Source organism: Coregonus clupeaformis, unplaced genomic scaffold (assembly GCF_020615455.1).
Source record: "Coregonus clupeaformis isolate EN_2021a unplaced genomic scaffold, ASM2061545v1 scaf1388, whole genome shotgun sequence".
Classification (NCBI taxonomy): Eukaryota; Metazoa; Chordata; class Actinopteri; order Salmoniformes; family Salmonidae; genus Coregonus; species Coregonus clupeaformis.
This window is the reverse complement of record NW_025534842.1, coordinates 50,984-75,551: the sequence shown is the minus strand read 5'-3', so window position 1 is coordinate 75,551 and position 24,568 is coordinate 50,984. Positions and strand designations below refer to the sequence as shown.

At 42.4% G+C, this 24,568-nt stretch overlaps 1 protein-coding gene across 1 annotated transcript in view; it reads right to left on the bottom strand.

The window, feature by feature from the left end:
- Window positions 1-935: 935 nt before the first annotated feature.
- Window positions 936-24,568, bottom strand: part of LOC123486968 (lysosomal cobalamin transport escort protein LMBD1-like) — a 62,862-nt gene continuing 39,229 nt past the window's right edge. The window contains exons 5-6 of the mRNA XM_045218127.1: window positions 3,302-3,393; window positions 936-2,756 (exon numbers count right to left, since the gene is read on the bottom strand). Of these exons, the coding sequence (XP_045074062.1) occupies window positions 2,646-2,756; window positions 3,302-3,393 (203 nt within the window). The 3' untranslated portion in view covers window positions 936-2,645. The remainder of the gene's footprint in view (window positions 2,757-3,301; window positions 3,394-24,568) is intronic.

Below are 24,568 nucleotides of genomic sequence, written 5' to 3'. Positions count from 1 at the left end.
AGAAGATGGACTTTGACTGCCTCTCAGAGTGGGAAAGGTATTCTTCACTCTCTGTCCATCCCAAAGGACCACAACAATAGAATGGAAAACCAGACAAACAGGAATAAACAAACGTGACCTGTGCAGAACATTGCATTATTAAGTCACTTTCTAAGTGTGTTCTAAAACAGAAACAGAACCCTGACTGTGCATATATAGATTTATATTCCAGACATTGCTCATTCTGATTTCTTTAGTTTCATTATGTGTGTGTATTGTTTTGTATTGTTCAGTATTACTGCACTGTTGGAGCTAGAAACATAAGCATTTCGCGGCACCTGCGATAACATCTGCAAATATATGTGTATGGACCAATAAACTGTGATTTGATTTGAGCTGTATATTGTGTTTTCACTTCACACCACCTTTGACCCATATCACAAATGAATGATGACCTTTAGGGTCTTATGAAAAACCTTTCAAAATGGCTGTGGTAGGAATCAGCTCATTGTTCCATAACTCGAACAAAACCACACAATATTCCAGGATGACCATAGAATAGTATAGTACAGCAGGACATGTAGTTATTTATTGGACTGCCTGTGTAAACACAGCCATAGTGCTAGTTATTTCTTCTCTGGATCCTTCCCATCTGTTGTGTGTGTTTTTCATGTTCTCACCTGGAACAGATGCAGTGCATTCTTGGACCAACCTACCAACCAGATATCAGATAATTGGGCTGCTTCAGAGAATGAAGAGTGTGTATCTGTGTACAGGGGATAGTGGAGACTTAAGGTCTTTCTTAACACCAGCCTTTTTTTCTATAGTATGTAGCCCCAGGAATCACCACTGTGCTGATCCTTCATATTTTATATCTGTGTACACGCATTAGTACTAGAAGCCATTGATTAAGCTTCACCATGGTGATGACTAGAAGGTAAATAAATACTACAGCCTGCGATGAGTCAGCACTTTTTAATATCAACTGTACTAAAGCCGGCTACATGCCATCTTGTAGGTTAATAATGACCACTGTGACAGATTAAATCGATGCACTGGTATCTAGTACAGTGATGAAAAGTGCATGGTACACAAAATAAGATAGGCCAGCCTCTTTATTAACAGTTTTAAAGAGGACACAATAAATACCACTAATGTCTAGTCCTTGAGGAAAAATGGCTATGCCAACGCCAACCACAACTTGAAGGTCCAAAGCAATCCCCGAATTAACGTTAGAAAGTGATAGATTAACAATGTAAATACAGCAATAATACATTCAGAATTAATATTTTATTCCAAATTCATAAAGTAAATTGACATCGTGATCAGTAGTCAAGTGATATTATGCTCAGTTCATTTTAAGATAACTTTACAGCAAATCAACGCAATAACAGTTAGTCAAGTTAAGCCCAACCAAACATGACCAAAACCAGGGATAAGAGAATATATATTTTAACCCCGCAATGTGCATTATCCATATGGTATGAAATACATGCCCATATTTGTTGCTGTAAGTTAACATGCTGAATGTGCCAAGTAAGTGATCTTAAAAATAATACATTTGTTATAGGCTAAACATTTATCGAGCCATATATTACATAAATGCACATGACTACAAAAATGTGATGAATTAGAATAAATAAGAAACATAAAGTGAGCCTGGAATGTTTCCCCAACAACATATTCTCTTTATATTATCCAGAACTTCCAGTACCACAGGATAAAGCTTGTTTAATAATCCACCATTTTGTTATCAACCATGGATCTTTCTTAGGGTTGCAAAATGTTGGTAACTTTCCCAAAATTCCCTGTTTTTATTCCTGATTGGAAGATTCACAGAATAGTGAGGGAATAAGCAGGAAATCCGTAATCCTCCCATTTTGAAAAATATACCCGAATTTTGCAACTTTAAATCTTTCTTTTTGGAAACATAAAAACATGGAATTGGTGCAGATGACGTTTGAAACAACAGGCAAATCCCCATAGTAATACAAATAGGGTTCCATCCCAAATGGCACACTAATCCCTATATAGTGCACTACTTTTGACCAGGGTCCAATAGGGCTTTGGTCAAAAGAAGTGCACTATATACAAAATAGGTGCCATTTGGGACGCAGGCAGGGTTCACATACTGCTCTGAACAAAGACACCTGACTGAACAAAGAACTAAAAAGTTGCCCTAATACTAAAAAAGCAAGCTCACAATCACTCTCTCCCGTTATAATAAATCAGTACCAACACAACGTTGTGTGATATTAAGCAATCTCAGGCAGAAAACAGAAAACAAAAGTTCCAATTAAATTCATAGTTTCAAAGTTTTACTGCATTGTATGAACAATCCACTTGCCAAATTCTTATGTTATACCAAACCAGTTCTAACAGAAACCATCATACAAGCATCCATTTTAAGATCAATCCGGTTTAAATGTCTCCTGGTCCATGCAGGTAGCAGACCTGGGTCATATTCATTAGGGCACACCGTTTAAAATAATTTTGAATACTTAAACTGTATTTGATTAAGCTTGCAATTTGCAGGTGAACCCACAGAAAAGTCCCGAACGTGCAAACCCCGCCCACACGGCACTCCCAGGCAGGCTAAAGCAAAAGTATTTAAAATATTTCAAATAGTATTTGATTGAACCCAGGTCTGGCAGGATGTGGTATTGTCAGTGGACATATTCGTCTTCACTCATGTCAGAGTCGTCTGCCTCCACCTCTCCTTCGATCACTGATTTCTTCCCCTTACAACATGACACTACCAGGCCGATGAGGAAAACCTATAGGTGGAAAACATGGAAAGTTACAAATCAATCAATCAAACACCACCAGGCCAATGACGAGAACCTACAGGTGGAAAACATGGAAATAAGTCATAGGCCGTCTCCCAATACCCATACTAGCGTACTATATAAATAGTATGCGAAAAAAATAAGTTTTATAGTATGTGAAATTGTGAAAATAATACTCTGAATGTGTCATCTAATGCGCGATTGCACCGACTCCCGCCATTCATTCATTTTGGTACAGCCCGTCAATTTATCTGATTATCAGCTGTTGAAAAAGACGAGTCAATTCTACTAGATCAAACGCCGAAATGAGCATGCAGTTTAAGTATGTAGGACGCTAGTACGGGAGTCATCTTTAAATGTCCAATCAATTTAATAAATCAATCAATGAATCAATTGCAGCTCTAATTCTAGCAGCCTCAGCAGTACTCAGTAAATATGACCTGCCTTTACACTAGAAATTACACTTACAGTCACACCATCAGTTATATTTTGGCAAGAACATTGTCAACCAAATCTTTGAGTTTCCAACATACCCCAATAAACACCCAGTTACCAAAGTAGTAGATGGTACTGAAGAACCAGAACTTGTGGAGGAAAAGGTACGATCTTGTCACCGTGCATTCGTCTGAAAAGAGAAGACAAAAAAACAGAAAGAAAATGAATGAGTCTTTGCTAACATTAGCATTAGCATTAGCCTGACATCAGGAGATACATGTACAACTCTAACCTTAGTTCTCTAAACTTAATTTACACTTAACGTTTTGTGCGTTTGGAATGACAAATGTATATTAAATTACTCAAACATATATTTATATGTATATTTGTATGTTTCAACAGCACAACATGGCCAGCCTTGGGAGTTCACTGAAGTCACTATGGCTGCGTTTACACAGGCAGCCAAATTCTGATATTTCTTTCAATAATTGGTCTTTTGACCAATCAGATCAGGTCTTTTGACAATGATTGCGCAAACAATCAGAATTGGCCTGCCTGTGTAAACGCAGCCATTATGTCTTTAAATGTTAAAGGATCTTATTCTGGGAGCAATTAACGCCATTATAGTAAATGGTAGCGACCCATCGCCGCCGCCATTACAAGGTAGCCTCAAGAGACTGCCTCCTACATAAATTACAGGCACTGCAGCATCTGTTTGAATCATGATGATAATGTAACAGTTAATGGGATGTAAGTAGGAGCCATTATAAACCAAATGCACTAAAAAGACCAGTCAGACCAAAAGACAAAAAAAAAGATCAGAAATTGACATCCTAATGGTTGTCATTGAGATTGCTATTCTAAAATGTAATGTAAATGTAATGGTTGTAGGGTTCAGACTACCTTCTTATGATTTAGAAAGCAAAGTAACACCAAAAGGAAAGTAAGACCAGAAACCGGTGTGAATCTAACATCCTAATGCATTTATTTTAGACTACCTTCTTATGTATGAGTCAGTGTGTGAGGGGTTGGAGCACTGGCAAAGTAACAACCAACTAACAACCCTGTGTCCACGAGCGATATTCTCAATCCAAGGCGAGGCAGATAGAACAGGTTTAAGTACGTTTCACATCAAGTGTTACTGCGAGGTTAAGATGAAGCAGAGTGATTGGACCCTGTAAATTGATTTCTGGGGGGGGGCATTAATATATTTCAATATCTTTGCTTTTAATCAATGTTAATATTCTAGTTATGAGTTTACTTAAAATGAAAGAGTTCCTCACTACAGTATGTAGCAATGTATTCCATGAAGTGGGAATATGGAGGTATTCACATGTAGGTTTTGGTTTTCATGTTGAAGAAACATTGATGTAAGAACCAATAGGGTGGGTTGGAATGGGTTCGTATCAGTTTCAACGGTCAATGAACCTTAATAAGAAACGCAGAGTGGCAGTGTATGTACGATTAAGTGTGACAAAGCAATCACTTGCATGCAGTCTTATTACCCAAGCAGAGCACTTGCTGTGCAACTGTGTAAACTAACGATGGCCCTGTCCTCACTTAAGGCTACAATCTGGGATCTGAAAATCTGTTCAATGGTCATTCCAATTCTTGATATGTACCCATTGATTCTTAAAAAAATAAAACGTAGGAATTCCCCTTGCATTTGCGAGGGTTACATTTCCCTAGCCCCATCCCTCAGCTGTATACCAAAACAAGTGGCAGGGCTACAGGGGGGCGGCAGGTAGCTTAGTGGTTAAGAGCGTAGTGCCAGTAACCGAAAGGTCGCTGGTTCTAATCCCGAGCGACTAGGTGAAAAATCTGTCGATGTGCCCTTGAGCAAGGCACTTAACCCTAATTGCTCCTGTAAGTCGCTCTGGATAAGAGCGTCTGCTAAATGACTAAAATGTAAATGTGAATGGCTACCCTTTTTTTGTTTTTCAAATCCCAGAATGGAACTTTAAGTGCCCCTGTCCTGACTTCTGTGCCTTAGAGGGGCTGTTAACGCCGTAGAGGAACCCAGCCTCGGGCTAACTGTGTCACGGTAACTGAAAAAGACAACAACTCTTCTGGTAAAGTAGAAAGCTATGTCACTGTCACTGTGGATAGGGCTGAACCTTGGATAACCTCCCAGGTGAAGTCACAGTTGACAGAATCTTAGCCATAAACACAACTCATATGTCATAATGTACTGCAGACCTATACGTAATACATGGTGTTTTTATGTCATACAGTACCAGTCAAAGTTTGGAAACACCTACTCATTCAAGGGTTTTTCTTTATTTTTAAAATATTCTACATTGTAAAACAATAGTGAAGACATCAACACTATGAAATAACTCATATGGAATCATGTAGTAACCAAGAAAGTGTTAAACAAATCAAAATATATTTTAAATTTGAGATTCTTCAAATAGCCACCCTTTGCCTTGATGACAGCTTTGCACACTCTTGGCATTCTCTCAACCGGCTTCATGAGGTAGTCACCTGGAATGCATTTCAATTAACAGGTGTGCCTTCTTAAAAGTTAATTTGTGGAATTTCTTTCCTTCTTAATGCATTTTTAATTTCTTAATTAATTTAACCTTGATTTAACTAGGCAAGTCAGTTAAGAACAAATTCTTATTTACAATGACGGCCTACACTGGCCAAACCCGGACGATGCTGGGCCAATTGTGCGCTGCCCTATGGGACTCCCAATCACGGCCGGTTGTGATACAGCCTGGAATCGAACCAGGGGTCTGTAGTGACGCCTCAAGCACTGAGATGCAGTGCCTTAGTCCACTGCGCCACTCAGGAGCCCATCTGTTGTGTTGTGACAAGGTAGGGGGGGTATACAGAAGATAGCCCTATTTGGTAAAAGACCAAGTCCATATTATGGCAAGAACAGCTGAAATAAGCAAATAGAAACAACAGTTCTTCATTACTTTAAGACATGAAGGTCAGTCAATATGGAACATTTCAAGAACTTTGCAAGTTTATTCAAGTGCAGTCGCAAAAACCATTGAGTGCTATGATGAAATTGGCTCTCATGAGGACCGCCACAGGAATAGAAGACCCAGAGTTACCTCTGCTGCAGAGGATAAGTTAATTAGAGATACCAGCCTCAGAAATTGCAGCCCAAATAAATGCTTCACAGAGTTCAAGTAACAGACACATCTCAACATCAACTATTCAGAGGAGACTGTGTGAATCAGGCCTTCATGGTCGAATTGCTGCAAAGAAACCACTACTAAAGGACACCAACAACAAGAAGATACTTGCTTGGTCCAAGAAACATGGACATTAGACCGGTGGAAATTTGTCCTTTGGTCTCCACATTTTTGGTTCCAACCGTCGTGGCTTTGTGAGACACGGTGTGGGTGAACGGATGATCTCCGCATGTGTATTTCCCACCGTAAAGCATGGAGGAGGAGGTGTTATGGTGTAGGGGTGCTTTGCTGGTGACACTGTCTGTGATTTATTTAGAAATCAAGGCACACTTAACCAGCATGGCTACCACAGCATTCTGCAGTGATATGCCATCCCATCTGGTTTGGGCTTAGTGGGACTATCATTAGTTCTTCAACAGGACAATGACCCAACACTCCAGGCTGAGTAAGGGCTATTTTACCAAGAAGGAGCGTGATGGAGTGCTGCATCAGATGACCTGGCCTCCACAATGCCCCGAACTCAAACCAATTGTGATGGTTTGGGATGAGTTGGACCACAGAGTGAAGGAAAAGCAGCCAACAAGTGCTCAGCATATGTGGGAACTGCTTCAAGACTGTTGGAAAAGCATTCCAGGTGAAGCCGGTTGAGAGAGTGCCAAGAGTGTGCAAAAAAGCTGTCATCAAGGCAAAGGATGGCTACTTTGAAGAATCGCAATGTAAAATATTTGTTTAACACTTTTTGTAGAAAATAGTAAAAATAAAGAAAAAACCCTGGAATGAGTAGGTGTGTCCAAACATTTGACTGGTACTGTATGTACCGCAGGCTTGTATCTTAGCAACAACACATCTCATATTTCCATTTACATTTTAGTCATTTAGCAGACGCTCTAATCCAGAGCGATTTACATGAGCAATTAGGGTTAAGTGCCTTGCTCAAGGGCACATCGACAGATTTTTCACCTAGTCGGCTCGGGGATTAGAACCAGCGACCTTTAGGTTACTGGCACAACGCTCTTAACCACTAAGCTACCTGCCGCCCTCATATGTACTGCAGGCTTGTATCTTAGCAACAACACATCTCATATGTACTGCAGGCTTGCATCTTAGCAACAGCACATCTCATATGTTCTGCAGGCTTGTATCTTAGCAACAACACATCTCATATGTACTGTAGGTATCTACCTAATATAGGATGTTTTAGTCACAGTTGACAGAATCTTAGCAACAAACACAGTTAATGTACTGTAGGCTTAGATATATATCTAAATAATATGTTTAAAGACAGAGGTGAGGGACTGGATGGGCATGCCAGCAACTGCTGCTGTTTTCTTTAGAATTGAAAAAAATAAAATAATTACTGAACTGTAAGGAAGAAAATCAAAATTTTAGCCAAAACGATAGAGAAACAGTTTGACCATGAACTATCATATACAGTGTTGCACTAGAATCTGGCTAGGAGATTTAAGGTGACTTCAAAGCGTGTGCTAAGGAAAGAAATCCAAGTTGTCACAGAAATCCTTTCTAAGGCACACCCCAAACCAACCATGCAAACCATCTTAGACTGTCCCTACAGCTATAAATAAGGTTGTTATGTGTGTGTGTGTGTGCAGACAAGGAGAATCCTGGGTAATAGCTAAGCCGCTCTCCAGTCACCACAGTGCAACAAAAAAGAAAGACAAGAAAAAAGCCCATTTGAAAAGAAGTGGGTAAACTGTGTAATTGACTTGTCTGCAGGGCTGGAGGGCTGAGGTGTCCATGACAGGCTGAGGGTGTGTCTCAAATGGCACTCTATTCACTAGAGAGTGGCCAGTCAGTTGCTCTATTCAGCTCTAAATGGAGAGGAGGAGGAGGAGGAGGAAGAGGGGGAGGAAAGAGGAGATTGGCGGTCGACTGCCCTTAGGCTTTGGAGGCTTCCTATTCTGTCAGAGTTTGGTGAATCCCCAGTCTTACCCGTTGAGCCGTTCCCAGGAAGGGAAAGGAAGGGAGTTTACATGGATAAGAAGGAAATCAAAGGAGTTGTGATGTAATAAATAAATAGGAGCTGTACGGACAGATACTGCTGGGCAGAGGAATGGGTAGAACTAAAGAACGAGTCCAAACAATGTGATTGGACACAGGCTTTACCAGTGATTTAACCCAAAACAAAATCTGGAGAGAAAGTGTTGAGGTCCATTCTAAAGCTGGAGATGCAATATAGCAATGAGATATTTAGCTAAATATGGTGCAATATTTTTTGTGCTCAGTCCCTGACATAAAATAAAGAAAATACAATTAAGAAACCAGTGCTTGGAGCCTACTAAAGATGGCTTAGCCTGCATTGTAACAGTTAGCTACGTGTGAAGTCTTGTATTGTAGCAGTTAGCTATGTGTGAAGTCTTGTATTGTAACAGTTAGCTACGTGTGAAGTCTTGTATTGTAGGTAGCAGTTAGCTAGGTGTGAAGTCTTGTATTGTAGAAGTTAGCTACGTGTGAAGTATTGTATTGATGCAGTTAGCTACGTGTGAAGTCTTGTATTGTAGCAGTTAGTTACGTGTGAAGTATTGTATTGTAGCAGTTAGATATGTGAAGTATTGTATTGTAGCAGTTAGCTAAGTGTGAAGTATTGTATTGTAGCAGTTAGCTACGTGTGAAGTATTGTATTGTAGCAGTTAGCTACGTGTGAAGTATTGTATTGCAGCAGTTAGCTACGTGTGAAGTATTGTATTGTAGCAGTTAGCTACGTGTGAAGTCTTGTATTGTAGCAGTTAGCTACGTGTGAAGTATTGTATTGTAGCAGTTAGCTACGTGTGAAGTCTTGTATTGTTGCAGTTAGCTACGTGTGAAGTCTTGTATTGTAGCAGTTAGCTACGTGTGAAGTATTGTATTGTAGAAGTTAGCTACGTGTGAAGTCTTGTATTGTTGCAGTTAGATACGTTTGAGGTCTTGTATTGTAGCAGTTAGCTACGTGTGAAGTATTGTATTGTAGCAGTTAGCTACGTGTGAAGTCTTGTATTGTAGCAGTTAGCTACGTGTGAAGTCTTGTATTGTAGCAGTTAGCTACGTGTGAAGTATTGTATTGTAGCAGTTAGCTACGTGTGAAGTCTTGTATTGTTGCAGTTAGCTACGTGTGAAGTCTTGTATTGTAGCAGTTAGCTACGTGTGAAGTATTGTATTGTAGAAGTTAGTTACGTGTGAAGTATTGTATTGTAGCAGTTAGCTACGTGTGATGTCTTGTATTGTAGCAGTTAGCTACATGTTAAGTCTTGTATTGTAGCAGGTAGCTATGTGTGAAGTCTTGTATTGTAGCAGTTAGCTATGTGTGAAGTCTTGTAATGTAGCAGTTAGCTACGCGTGAAGTCTTGTATTGTAGCAGTTAGCTATGTGTGAAGTCTTGTATTGTAGCAGTTAGCTATGTGTGAAGTCTTGTATTGTAGCAGTTAGCTAAATGTGAAGTCTTGTATTCTAGCAGTTAGCTAAATGTGAAATATTGTATTGCAGCAGTTAGCTAGGTGTGAAGTATTGTACTTTAGCAGTTAGCTACGTGTAAAGTATTGTATTGTAGCAGTTAGCTACGTGTAAAAGTATTGTATTGTAGCAGTTAGCTACGTGTAAAAGTATTGTATTGTAGCAGTTAGCTACGTGTAAAGTATTGTACTTTAGCAGTTAGCTACGTGTAAAGTATTGTATTGTAGCAGTTAGCTACGTGTGAAGGATTGTATTGTAGCAGTTAGCTATGTGTAAAGTATTGTACTTTAGCAGTTAGCTACGTGTAAAGTATTGTATTTTAGCAGTTAGCTACGTGTAAAGTATTGTATTGTAGCAGTTAGCTACGTGTGAAGTCTTGTATTGTAGCAGTTAGCTACGTTTGAAGTATTGTATTGTAGGAGTTAGCTACGTGTTACGTATTGTATTGTAGCAGCTAGCTACGTATGAAGTCTTGTATTGTAGCAGTTAGCTACGTGTGAAGTATTGTATTGTAGCAGTTAGTTACGTGTGAAGTATTGTATTGCAGCAGTTAGCTACGTGTGAAGTATTGTATTGTAACAGTTAGCTACATGTGAAGTATTGTATTGTAGCAGTTAGCTATGTGTGAAGTCTTGTAATGTAGCAGTTAGCTATGTGTGAAGTCTTGTATTGTAGCAGTTAGCTAAATGTGAAGTCTTGTATTCTAGCAGTTAGCTAAATGTGAAATATTGTATTGCAGCAGTTAGCTAGGTGTGAAGTATTGTACTTTAGCAGTTAGCTACGTGTAAAGTATTGTATTGTAGCAGTTAGCTACGTGTAAAAGTATTGTATTGTATCAGTTAGCTACGTGTAAAGTATTGTACACTTTAGCAGTTAGCTACGTGTAAAGTATTGTATTGTAGCAGTTAGCTACGTGTAAAGTATTGTATTGTAGCAGTTAGCTATGTGTAACGTATTGTACTTTAGCAGTTAGCTACGTGTGAAGTATTGTATTGTAGCAGTTAGCTACGTGTGAAGTCTTGTATTGTAGCAGTTAGCTACGTGCGTGAAGTCTTGTATTGTAGCAGTTAGCTACGTGTGAAGTATTGTATTGTAGAAGTTAGCTACGTGTGAAGTCTTGTATTGTAGCAGTTAGCTACGTTTGAAGTCTTGTATTGTAGGAGTTAGCTACGTGTTAAGTCTTGTATTGTAGCAGTTAGCTACGTATGAAGTCTTGTATTGTAGCAGTTAGCTATGTGTGAAGTATTGTATTGTAGCAGTTAGTTACGTGTGAAGTATTGTATTGTAGCAGTTAGCTACGTGTGAAGTATTGTATTGTAACAGTTAGCTACGTCTGAAGTCTTGTATTGTAGCAGTTAGCTATGTGTGAAGTCTTGTAATGTAGCAGTTAGCTATGTGTGAAGTCTTGTATTGTAGCAGTTAGCTAAATGTGAAGTCTTGTATTCTAGCAGTTAGCTAAATGTGAAATATTGTATTGCAGCAGTTAGCTAGGTGTGAAGTATTGTACTTTAGCAGTTAGCTACGTGTAAAGTATTGTATTGTAGCAGTTAGCTACGTGTAAAAGTATTGTATTGTAGCAGTTAGCTACGTGTAAAGTATTGTACTTTAGCAGTTAGCTACGTGTAAAGTATTGTATTGTAGCAGTTAGCTACGTGTAAAGTATTGTATTGTAGCAGTTAGCTATGTGTAAAGTATTGTACTTTAGCAGTTAGCTACGTGTGAAGGATTGTATTGTAGCAGTTAGTATTGGTGTGTCTCCTTGGATATGATTTATTGGGTAAATAGCAAGTGCTGTTATCTGGACCGTAAACACATCGTCATCCCTGTGTGTGTGTGTGTGTGTGTGTGTGTGTGTGTGTGTGTGTGTGTGTGTGTGTGTGTGTGTGTGTGTGTGTGTGTGTAGACAGCCAAACACTGGAGGGAATTATAATGGTCAACCTTTGAAAGTGAAGCTCACTTTACTTAATCAGTTTGATTCTCACACTTCCCATTGATCATGGAAGCTTGTCACTTATGTAACTGGCCCAATTATTTTTGTGTGGTGATAATACAGCCTATTTACCTGAGGGAGGCCATCTACCACCACGGATATGTGATATGCTTTCCTATAGCAATATCCATAAAGAAATACTGTGCATTCATCTTCTTGACTTTAGTCAACAATTGATAATGTTATTATTATTCAACCATTTAAAAAACAGTCAGAAAATGTGTCAATCAATTAACCTAGCAAGGACAATAATTATTTAAGCGAGAAAACTACCTAATCTCTCTATATACATAATAATCTCTGCTCTCTAGCTATAAAACATGTCCTTCACCATCAGAGAGGCCCTAGATTTCCCCACTGACGTTGGTAGAGACAGTCAGGATGACCCCACTGACGTTGGTAGAGACAGTCAGGATGACCCCACTGACGTTGGTAGAGACAGTCAGGATGACCCCACTGACGTTGGTAGAGACAGTCAGGATGACCCCACCGACGTTGGTAGAGACAGTCAGGATGACCCCACTGACGTTGGTAGAGACAGTCAGGATGACCCCCACTGACGTTGGTAGAGACAGTCAGGATGACATGGAGATGGAGAGTGTTGTCTGGCTATGTTGGCTGTGTTCTAGTTGTAATCTGTATATATTTATATTATATTGTATGTTGTAAATTATGTGTTTGAAGGGATCCCTTGTGAAAGAGACCTTGGTAAAATAAGTAGAAGACGTGTTGTGTTGTCTGGCTATGGTAGAGATAGGAGACGTGTTGTGTTGTCTGGCTATGGTAGAGAGATAGGAGATGTGTTGTGTTGTCTGGCTATGGTAGAGATAGGAGATGTGTTGTGTTGTCTGGCTATGGTAGAGATAGGAGACGTGTTGTGTTGTCTGGCTATGGTAGAGAGATAGGAGACATGTTGTGTTGTCTGGCTATGGTAGAGATAGGAGATGTGTTGTGTTGGCTGGCTATGGTAGAGATAGGAGATGTGTTGTGTTGGCTGGCTATGGTAGAGATAGGAGACGTGTTGTGTTGTCTGGCTATGGTAGAGAGATAGGAGACATGTTGTGTTGTCTGGCTATGGTAGAGATAGGAGATGTGTTGTGTTGTCTGGCTATGGTAGAGATAGGAGACGTGTTGTGTTGTCTGGCTATGGTAGAGAGATAGGAGACATGTTGTGTTGTCTGGCTATGGTAGAGATAGGGAGATGTGTTGTGTTGGCTGGCTATGGTAGAGATAGGAGATGTGTTGTTTGTCTGGCTATGGTAGAGATAGGAGACGTGTTGTGTTGTCTGGCTATAGTAGAGAGATAGGAGACATGTTGTGTTGTCTGGCTATGGTAGAGATAGGAGATGTGTTGTGTTGTCTGGCTATGGTAGAGATAGGAGACGTGTTGTGTTGTCTGGCTATGGTAGAGAGATAGGAGACATGTTGTGTTGTCTGGCTATGGTAGAGATAGGCGATGTGTTGTGTTGTCTGGCTATGGTAGAGATAGGATACGTGTTGTGTTGTCTGGCTATGGTAGAGATAGGAGATGTGTTGTGTTGTCTGGCTATGGTAGAGAGATATGAGATGTGTTGTGTTGTCTGGCTATGGTAGAGATAGGAGATGTGTTGTGTTGTCTGGCTATGGTAGAGATAGGAGACGTGTTGTGTTGTCTGGCTATGGTAGAGAGATAGGAGATGTGTTGTGTTGGCTGGCTATGGTAGAGATAGGAGATGTGTTGTGTTGGCTGGCTATGGTAGAGATAGGGAGATGTGTTGTGTTGTCTGGCTATGGTAGAGATAGGAGATGTGTTGTGTTGTCTGGCTATGGTAGAGAGATAGGAGACGTGTTGTGTTGTCTGGCTATGGTAGAGAGATAGGAGATGTGTTGTGTTGTCTGGCTATGGTAGAGATAGGAGATGTGTTGTGTTGGCTGGCTATGGTAGAGATAGGAGATGTGTTGTGTTGGCTGGCTATGGTAGAGATAGGAGATGTGTTGTGTTGTCTGGCTATGGTAGAGATAGGAGATGTGTTGTGTTGTCTGGCTATGGTAGAGAGATAGGAGACGTGTTGTGTTGTCTGGCTATGGTAGAGAGATAGGAGATGTGTTGTGTTGTCTGGCTATGGTAGAGATATGAGATGTGTTGTGTTGGCTGGCTATGGTAGAGATAGGAGATGTGTTGTGTTGTCTGGCTATGGTAGAGATAGGAGATGTGTTGTGTTGGCTGGCTATGGTAGAGAGATAGGAGATGTGTTGTGTTGTCTGGCTATGGTAGAGAGATAGGAGATGTGTTGTGTTGTCTGGCTATGGTAGAGATAGGAGACGTGTTGTGTTGTCTGGCTATGGTAGAGATAGGAGACGTGTTGTGTTGTCTGGCTATGGTAGAGAGATAGGAGACGTGTTGTGTTGTCTGGCTATGGTAGAGATAGGAGATGTGTTGTGTTGGCTGGCTATGGTAGAGATAGGAGATGTGTTGTGTTGTCTGGCTATGGTAGAGAGATAGGAGATGTGTTGTGTTGTCTGGCTATGGTAGAGATAGGAGACGTGTTGTGTTGTCTGGCTATGGTAGAGATAGGAGATGTGTTGTGTTGTCTGGCTATGGTAGAGAGATAGGAGACGTGTTGTGTTGTCTGGCTATGGTAGAGAGATAGGATATGTGTTGTGTTGTCTGGCTATGGTAGAGAGAAAGGAGATGTGTTGTGTTGTCTGGCTATGGTAGAGATAGGGAGACATGTTGTATTGTCTGGCTATGGTAGAGATAGAGACGTGTTGTGTTGTCTGGCTATGGTAGAGATAGGAGATGTGTTGTGTTGTCTGGCTATGGTAGAGATAGGAGACGTGTTGTGTTGTCTGGCTATGGTAGAGAGATAGGAGACGTGTTGTGTTGTCTGGCTATGGTAGAGATAGGAGATGTGTTGTGTTGTCTGGCTTGGTAGAGATAGGAGATGTGTTGTGTTGGCTGGCTATGGTAGAGATAGGAGATGTGTTGTGTTGGCTGGCTATGGTAGAGATATGAGATGTGTTGTGTTGTCTGGCTATGGTAGAGATATGAGATGTGTTGTGTTGTCTGGCTATGGTAGAGATAGGAGATGTGTTGTGTTGGCTGGCTATGGTAGAGAGATATGAGATGTGTTGTGTTGTCTGGCTATGGTAGAGATAGGAGATGTGTTGTGTTGGCTGGCTATGGTAGAGATAGGAGATGTGTTGTGTTGTCTGGCTATGGTAGAGATAGGAGACGTGTTGTGTTGTCTGGCTATGGTAGAGATAGGAGACGTGTTGTGTTGTCTGGCTATGGTAGAGAGATAGGAGATGTGTTGTGTTGTCTGGCTATGGTAGAGATAGGAGATGTGTTGTGTTGTCTGGCTATGGTAGAGATAGGAGATGTGTTGTGTTGTCTGGCTATGGTAGAGATAGGAGATGTGTTGTGTTGTCTGGCTATGGTAGAGAGATAGGACACGTGTTGTGTTGGCTGGCTATGGTAGAGAGATAGGATACGTGTTGTGTTGTCTGGCTATGGTAGAGATAGGATACGTGTTGTGTTGTCTGGCTATGGTAGAGATAGGATACGTGTTGTGTTGTCTGGCTATGGTAGAGATAGGAGATGTGTTGTGTTGTCTGGCTATGGTAGAGATAGGAGATGTGTTGTGTTGGCTGGCTATGGTAGAGATAGGAGATGTGTTGTGTTGTCTGGCTATGGTAGAGAGATAGGACACGTGTTGTGTTGGCTGGCTATGGTAGAGAGATAGGATACGTGTTGTGTTGTCTGGCTATGGTAGAGATAGGATACGTGTTGTGTTGTCTGGCTATGGTAGAGATAGGATACGTGTTGTGTTGTCTGGCTATGGTAGAGATAGGAGATGTGTTGTGTTGTCTGGCTATGGTAGAGATAGGAGACGTGTTGTGTTGGCTGGCTATGGTAGAGAGATAGGATACGTGTTGTGTTGTCTGGCTATGGTAGAGATAGGAGATGTGTTGTGTTGTCTGGCTATGGTAGAGATAGGAGACGTGTTGTGTTGTCTGGCTATGGTAGAGAGATAGGATATGTGTTGTGTTGGCTGGCTATGGTAGAGATAGGAGATGTGTTGTGTTGTCTGGCTATGGTAGAGAGATAGGATACGTGTTGTGTTGTCTGGCTATGGTAGAGATAGGAGACGTGTTGTGTTGTCTGGCTATGGTAGAGAGATAGGATACGTGTTGTGTTGTCTGGCTATGGTAGAGATAGGAGACGTGTTGTGTTGTCTGGCTATGGTAGAGATAGGAGACGTGTTGTGTTGGCTGGCTAAGTTATGGAGCCATCTGGGGTATTGTGACCTGGCCCTGCTGAGCTGTCACACTGTTACGTCATACTGCTGCTTCACACTGATCTAGGATCAGGTCCCCCTCTTTATTCATTATGATTTAAAGACTAAACTGATCCCAGATCAGCACTCCTCCTCTCAGACACTTTGTGAATAAGGGCCCAGGCATGCTGAGCTGCTCCTATCTCAATGATCTCAGACCAGGCATGGAGTCCTGGTAGTGGCTGGGTACTGACAGTCTGACAGACACTGGGCTGACTCCATCGGGTTATGGTTTCAACCAAAACGTCCCCTATTATTGTTTCTAATTAGGGATATGACAAATGGAAAACATTTCTTAACGTTTAAACTACAACCCTTTTCTGCCATTTTTCCAACTGTTAACGACCTATTAATCAAGTAGACTCCCAAATCATTGATTCCTCGACACCTTGCACGTCGACTCCCATTTCTGAGAGTCAAGATTCGATTCCGCTAGGAATCTACTCCTAAGATACAGTATTTTTTGAACGGAGGAGACTGATTAGTTGCCGTACTTCCGAGAACCCAAACACTCACATCTTTCATAACGAGCTAGCGAGGGAGAAGGGAGGGGCACAGTATAGGCAGGTCAGCCACCAGACAGACAGTCAGAACCATGTACTAGGCCTATCTATCAGTATAGGCAGGTTGGCCACCAGGTAGACAGTCAGAACCATGTACTAGGCCTATCTATCAGTATAGGCAGGTCAGCCACCAGACAGACAGTCAGAACCATGTACTAGGCCTATCTATCAGTATAGGCAGGTCAGCCACCAGACAGACAGTCAGAACCATGTACTAGGCCTATCTATCAGTATAGGCAGGTCAGCCACCAGACAGACAGTCAGAACCATGTACTAGGCCTATCTATCAGTATAGGCAGGTCATCCACCAGACAGACAGTCAGAACCATGTACTAGGCCTATCTATCAGTATAGGCAGGTCAGCCACCAGACAGACAGTCAGAACCATGTACTAGGCCTATCTATCAGTATAGGCAGGTTGGCCACCAGGCAGACAGTCAGAACCATGTACTAGGCCTATCTATCAGTATAGGCAGGTTGGCCACCAGACAGACAGTCAGAACCATGTACTAGGCCTATCTATCAGTATAGGCAGGTCATCCACCAGACAGACAGTCAGAACCATGTACTAGGCCTATCTATCAGTATAGGCAGGTTGGCCACCAGACAGACAGTCAGAACCATGTACTAGGCCTATCTATCAGTATAGGCAGGTTGGCCACCAGACAGACAGTCAGAACCATGTACTAGGCCTATCTATCAGTATAGGCAGGTCAGCCACCAGACAGACAGTCAGAACCATGTACTAGGCCTATCTATCAGTATAGGCAGGTCAGCCACCAGACAGACAGTCAGAACCATGTACTAGGCCTATCTATCAGTATAGGCAGGTTGGCCACCAGGTAGACAGTCAGAACCATGTACTAGGCCTATCTATCAGTATAGGCAGGTCAGCCACCAGACAGACAGTCAGAACCATGTACTAGGCCTATCTATCAGTATAGGCAGGTCAGCCACCAGACAGACAGTCAGAACCATGTACTAGGCCTATCTATCAGTATAGGCAGGTTGGCCACCAGGTAGACAGTCAGAACCATGTACTAGGCCTATCTATCAGTATAGGCAGGTCAGCCACCAGACAGACAGTCAGAACCATGTACTAGGCCTATCTATCAGTATAGGCAGGTTGGCCACCAGACAGACAGTCAGAACCGTGCACTCGGTCTATCTATCAGTATAGGCAGGTTGGCCACCAGACAGACAGTCAGAACCAGGTACTAGGCCTAGCTATCGACAATCAAAAGCTGTTGAGAGCCATCCGAAACACGACCCTGCCAAGCCGCACTGCTTCTTGCTTAACCCGGAAGCCAGCTGCACCAATGTGTCGGAGGAAACACCGTACAACTATCCGCCACAAGGAGTCGCTAGAGCGCAATGGGACAAGGACATCCCGGCCGGCCAAACCCTCCCCTAACCCGGACGACGCTGGGCCAATTGTGCTCCGCTTCATGGGTCTCCCGGTCGCGGCCGGCTGCGGCACAGCCTGAGATGGATCCCGGGTCTGTAGTGACGCCTCTAGCACTGCGTTGCTGTGCCTTAGACCGCTGCGCCACTCAGGAGGCCCAATACAGGCATTTCTAATGTCAGTATACACTGAGGGACTAACTTAGACGATAGGAACGCACCCCGGCCACCCTGTCTCTCCCTTCTCCTTCCCCCTCTGTGTCCTGCACCACCTTCCCCCTCTGTGTCCTGCACCACCTTCCCCCCTCTGTGTCCTGCACCACCTTCCCCCTCTGTGTCCTGCACCACCTTCCCCCTCTGTGTCCTGCACCACCTTCCCCCTCTCTGACCTGCACCACCTTCCCCCTCTGTGTCCTGCACCACCTTCCCCCTCTCTGTGTCCTGCACCACCTTCCCCCTCTGTGTCCTGCACCACCTTCCCCCTCTGTGTCCTGCACCACCTTCCCCCTCTGTGTCCTGCACCACTTTCCCCTCTGTGTCCTGCACCACCTTCCCCTCTGTGTCCTGCACCACCTTCCCCCCTCTGTGTCCTGCACCACCTTCCCCCCTCTGTGTCCTGCACCACCTTCCCCCCTCTGTGTCCTGCACCACCTTCCCCCCTCTGTGTCCTGCACCACCTTCCCCCCTCTGTGTCCTGCACCACCTTCCCTCTCTTTGTCCTGCACCACCTTCCCCCTCTGTGTCCTGCACCACCTTCCCTCTCTCCTCCCTCTTTCATATATCCCCCCTCCTCTTCCCCCTCTTACTCCTCTCTTTCTCCACAACCACCTCTTCCCCTGGTTATTCCTCCACCACCATTTCGGCCATCTGCAGCTCCCCAGCTGCCCTGCTGAATTACAGGGCTCAGAGTCTCCGCCTCCACAGATGGCTCTCTACAGCGGTCTGCCTAAACAAATGACTGTGTAACACCCCTGACCCACTTCCCCTTGAAATACACCTCTACTGTGTGTGTGTGTAGAGAGCACTGTTACCATTCCTAGACTAGAGGAGGAACACGGGCCACTTGTGAGCATCAGGTAATTCAACCTTCAGTAAAGACGCAGAGGTGAGGGGAGTGTGTGTGTGTGTGTGTGTGTGTGAGGGGAGGTGAGAGAGGGGGAGAGTGAGCGCTGGCTGGCTTCTCTTACATGATGCATTACGTATGGTAGCTTTCATTCAAACACATAAACACACACAGCCAAGTACATCTACATTGGACCACAGTCTTTCCCACAGTACTAACAAGGACACTATTTCAGGCATTCATGTTTTTTTCCATTTTATTTCTTCCTATTTGAATTATTCTCTCCTCCATCAAAAAGTACTCTAGTCCTGGACATCTTACAGTACTCTGGTCCTGGACATCTTTCAGTACTCTACTCTCCTTCCGTTTCTGAAAGTATGTGAAGACAACAAAGAGAGCCTCTCTCCAGTCTCCTGAACTCTCACACACACTCTCTCTCTTTCTCTCTCTCTGCTTTTATAGCAACAGAAAGGTTCAACAACAACAACAAAATTGACCACGGAAGTGCTCTACTAATCTGGACCCTGAAAATGTTTGTGAAAATTGTGCGTGAGTGAAGCTTTCTGAGAAATCTCCAATGGTCATACCAAATGTGATGTTATAAATAAAAAGGGCCAGGAAGGAAGGAAAGTGATGTTTAATTAAATAATTGAAAGAAAGTGCAACATGTCTGGTCTGTTCAAGTCAAATAAGGAAGAGAGAGAGAGCGGGTGTGTGTGTGTATGTGAGCCTTTCTCACCAGTCAGTTGTAATGAATAATTAGAACTTCTCAATTCTTAGACTGATATGTGTTCAAAGGGTGAAATCTATTCCTTGAAGTACACTCCCCAGCAGACCTGGGATCACCTCAAATACTATTAGAAATCTTTCAAATAATAGTAGCGTTTGCTTTAGCCGGCCTGGAATGCCAGATGGGTGGGATTTGTATATTTGCAACTATTCTATTGGTTCCATTGCGCCAGGCAAGCTCAATCAAGCCCAGATAAAGTATCTGGAATGATTTCAAATAGTATTTTAACCCAGGTCTGATGAAAACCGCTCCACTCCAAGAGTAATTAGTGTGTGAATGGTGAGATGTATTCCATGAAGTATCCTCCCCAGTCTACCTCACCAGAACTCTGCTAGAGAAATGTCAGAGTCAGTCAGTCTGCACATCCCATCTCCATGGACTCACAACCAGACGGTGTGTTAATTGAATTATTATTTAATCCTCTACTCGGTTTTAATACTGTGTGAGGTAATTATAAAGCATTACACTGCATGCCAGGGTGTTTGTGTGTGTCAGGGCGGGATTTGGGGAGCAAGTGCAGCTGAACTCAATCAACTGAGCCAGACCAGAAGAGAGTAACCCTCCAGTCTGGATTGGGAGACAGACTGCTTCAATGAGCACATCCTCTTCTGCTCCATAGAAAATACTTCAGGGGAAGGCTTTTGAAGAACACATTAGGGCCTGTATTCACAAAGCTTCTCAGAGTAGGAGTGATGTTGTAGGATCAGGTCCCCCCCCCTGCTTTTATACAGGTACTATGAACTGTTATAAATGAGGTTCTAGAATCTAAGGCTTTTATACAGGTACTATGAACTGTCATAAATGAGGTTCCAGAATCTAAGGCTTTTATACAGGTACAATGAACTGTCATAAATGAGGTTCTAGAATCTAAGGCTTTTATACAGGTACTATGAACTGTTATAAATGAGGTTCTAGAATCTAAGGCTTTTATACAGGTACTATGAACTGTTATAAATGAGGTTCTAGAATCTAAGGCTTTTATACAGGTACTATGAACTGTCATAAATGAGGTTCTAGAATCTAATGCTTTTATACAGGTACTATGAACTGTCATAAATGAGGTTCTAGAATCTAAGGTTTTTATACAGGTACAATGAACTGTCATAAATGAGGTTCTCGAATCTAAGTATTTTATACAGGTACAATGAACTGTCATAAATGAGATTCTCGAATCTAAGGCTTTTATACAGGTACAATGAACTGTTATAAATGAGGTTCTAGAATCTAAGGCTTTTATACAGGTACTATGAACTGTCATAAATGAGGTTCTCGAATCTAAGGCTTTTATACAGGTACAATGAACTGTCATAAATGAGGTTCTCGAATCTAAGGCTTTTATACGGGTACTACGAACTGTCATAAATGAGGTTCTCGAATCAAGGCTTTTATACAGGTACAATGAACTGTTATAAATGAGGTTCTAGAATCTAAGGCTTTTATACAGGTACTATGAACTGTCATAAATGAGGTTCTAGAATCTAAGGCTTTTATACAGGTACAATGAACTGTCATAAATGAGGTTCTCGAATCTAAGGCTTTTATACAGGTACAATGAACTGTCATAAATGAGGTTCTCGAATCTAATGCTTTTATACAGGTACAATGAACTGTCAAAAATGAGGTTCTAGAATCTAATGCTTTTATACAGGTACTATGAACTGTCATAAATGAGGTTCTAGAATCTAAGGCTTTTATACAGGTACTATGAACTTTTATAAATGGGGTTCTAGAATCTAAGGCTTTGATACAGGTACTAATAACTGTCATAAATGCATATCACATGTAATTTACTACCCTACTGAATGTGTGAAGAAGAAGACAGTGCTATACATTACACTAGGCTATACACTGCACTAGTCTATACACTGCTCTAAGCTATACACTGCACTAGTCTATACACTGCACTAGTCTATACACTGCTCTAAGCTATACACTGCACTAGTCTATACACTGCACTAGGCTATACACTGCACTAGTCTATACACTGCACTAGGCTATACACTGCACTAGTCTATACACTGCACTAGTCTATACACTGCACTAGTCTATACACTGCACTAGGCTATACACTGCACTAAGCTATACACTGCACTAGGCTATACACTGCACTAGTCTATACACTGCACTAGGCTATACACTGCACTAAGCTATACACTGCACTAGGCTATACACTGCACTAGTCTATACACTGCACTAGGCTATACACTGCACTAGGCTATACACTGCACTAGTCTATACACTGCACTAGTCTATACACTGCACTAGTCTATACACTGCACTAGTCTATACACTGCACTAGTCTATACACTGCACTAGGCTATACACTGCACTAAGCTATACACTGCACTAGGCTATACACTGCACTAGTCTATACACTGCACTAGTCTATACACTGCACTAGGCTATACACTGCACTAAGCTATACACTGCACTAGGCTATACACTGCACTAGTCTATACACTGCACTAGGCTATACACTGCACTAGGCTATACACTGCACTAGTCTATACACTGCACTAGTCTATACACTGCACTAGTCTATACACTGCACTAGGCTATACACTGCACTAGGCTATACACTGCACTAGTCTATACACTGCACTAAGCTATACACTGCACTAGGCTATACACTGCACTAGTCTATACACTGCACTAGGCTATACACTGCACTAGGCTATACACTGCACTAGTCTATACACTGCACTAGTCTATACACTGCACTAGTCTATACACTGCACTAGTCTATACACTGCACTAGTCTATACACTGCACTAGTCTATACACTGCACTAGGCTATAAACTGCACTAGGCTATACACTGCACTAGGCTATACACTGCACTAGTCTATACACTGCACTAGGCTATACATTGCCGTTTAGTAAAAGAAAACAACCTAGGCATTAAGTCTGATGAGAATTATAATGATGCACAAACGTGTGTTTTTCCTATCACATCCATAGGACATCAATTGACACTGGACTCTAGCAATATAACATAAATCAATTAAATCTAAGGGGGATTTAAAAACACTGATTCAAATCGATGAATAGATCAAATAAATCAGACTATCCTATTACATATGGGAGTTTTAGTTACCATAATCCTAATAGGTTAGCAGTGAAATTGAATTCTGGGTGTGAGAACAGACCTGGGTTCAAATACTATTTGAAATCTGTCAATTACTTTGAGCAATTGCTTTAGCCTGCCTGGAGTTCCAGATTAGCAGTTTTGAGACATTTCTAATGGTTCCGTTGCAAGAGGCAAGATCAATCAAGCACAGATTTGGTATTTGACAAGATTTCAAATAGTATTTGAACCTGGGTCTAGCCTAAGAGCGAGGGGGTTTGAGGTGCTTGGCCGTAATTACATGTGAAAGATATTACTCCCTCATCCTCACCTGTCTCTCCACTTCTCATCTTTATAGCCTCAATATGTTACAGACCTTTAACTGACTCCCTGATCCTCACCTGTCCCTCCACTAGCCTCATTATGTTACAGACCTTTAACTGACTCCCTGATCCTCACCTGGCCCTCCACTAGCCTCAATATGTTACAGACCTTTAACTGACTCCCTGATACTCACCTGGCCCTCCACTAGCCTCAATACAGTGGCTTGCGAAAATATTCACCCCCCTTGGCATTTTTCCTATTTTGTTGCCATACAACCTGGAATGAAAGTGGATTTTTGGGGGGGTTTATATCATTTGATTTACACAACATGCCTACCACTTTGAAGACGCAACATATTTTTTTCTTGTGAAACAGAACATTTGAGCGTGCATAACTATTCACCCCCCAAAAGTCAATACTTTGTAGAACCACCTTTTGCAGCAATCACAGCTGGAAGTCTCTTGGGGTATGTCTGTATAAGCTTGGCACATCTAGCCACAGGGATTTTTGCCCATTCTTCAAGGCAAAACGGCTCCAGCTCCTTCAAGTTGGTTGGGTTCTGCTGGTGTACAGCAATCTTTAAGTCATACCACAGATTCTCTATTGGATTAAGGTCTGAGGTTTGACTAGGCCACTCCAAGACATTTAAATGTTTCCCCTTAAACCACTTGAGTGTTGCTTTAGCAGTATGCTTAGGGTCATTGTCCTGCTGGAAGGTGAACCTCCGTCCCAGTCTCAAATCTCTGGAAGACTGAAACAGGTTTCTCTCAAGAATTTCCCTGTATTTAGCGCCATCAATCATTCCTTAAATTCTGACCAGTTTTCCAGTCCCTGCCGATGAAAAACATCGGTCCCAGTCTCCGGTCCCAGCTTTGATGCACCTGTACTGTCTCCGCCTTCTAGATGATAGCGGGGTGAACAGGCAGTGGCTCGGGTGGTTGATCTCCTTGATGATCTTTTTGGCCTTCCTGTGACATCGGGTGCTGTAGGTGTCTTGGAGGGCGGGTAGTTTGCCCCCAGTAATGCGTTCGGCAGACCGCACCACCCTCTGGAGAGCCCCTGCGATTGCGGGCGGTGCAGTTGCCGTACCAGGCGGTGATACAGCCCGACAGGTTGCTCTCAATTTACTATCTGAGGGAATGACATTCTGTTCAGGGAACTGAGCAGGAAAGACCACTTGACTTAATAAATGGAGATTGTTGCTTGTCCAACTGCCATTTGGGGATAAAGCTCTGGGCTCTGATGGGAGA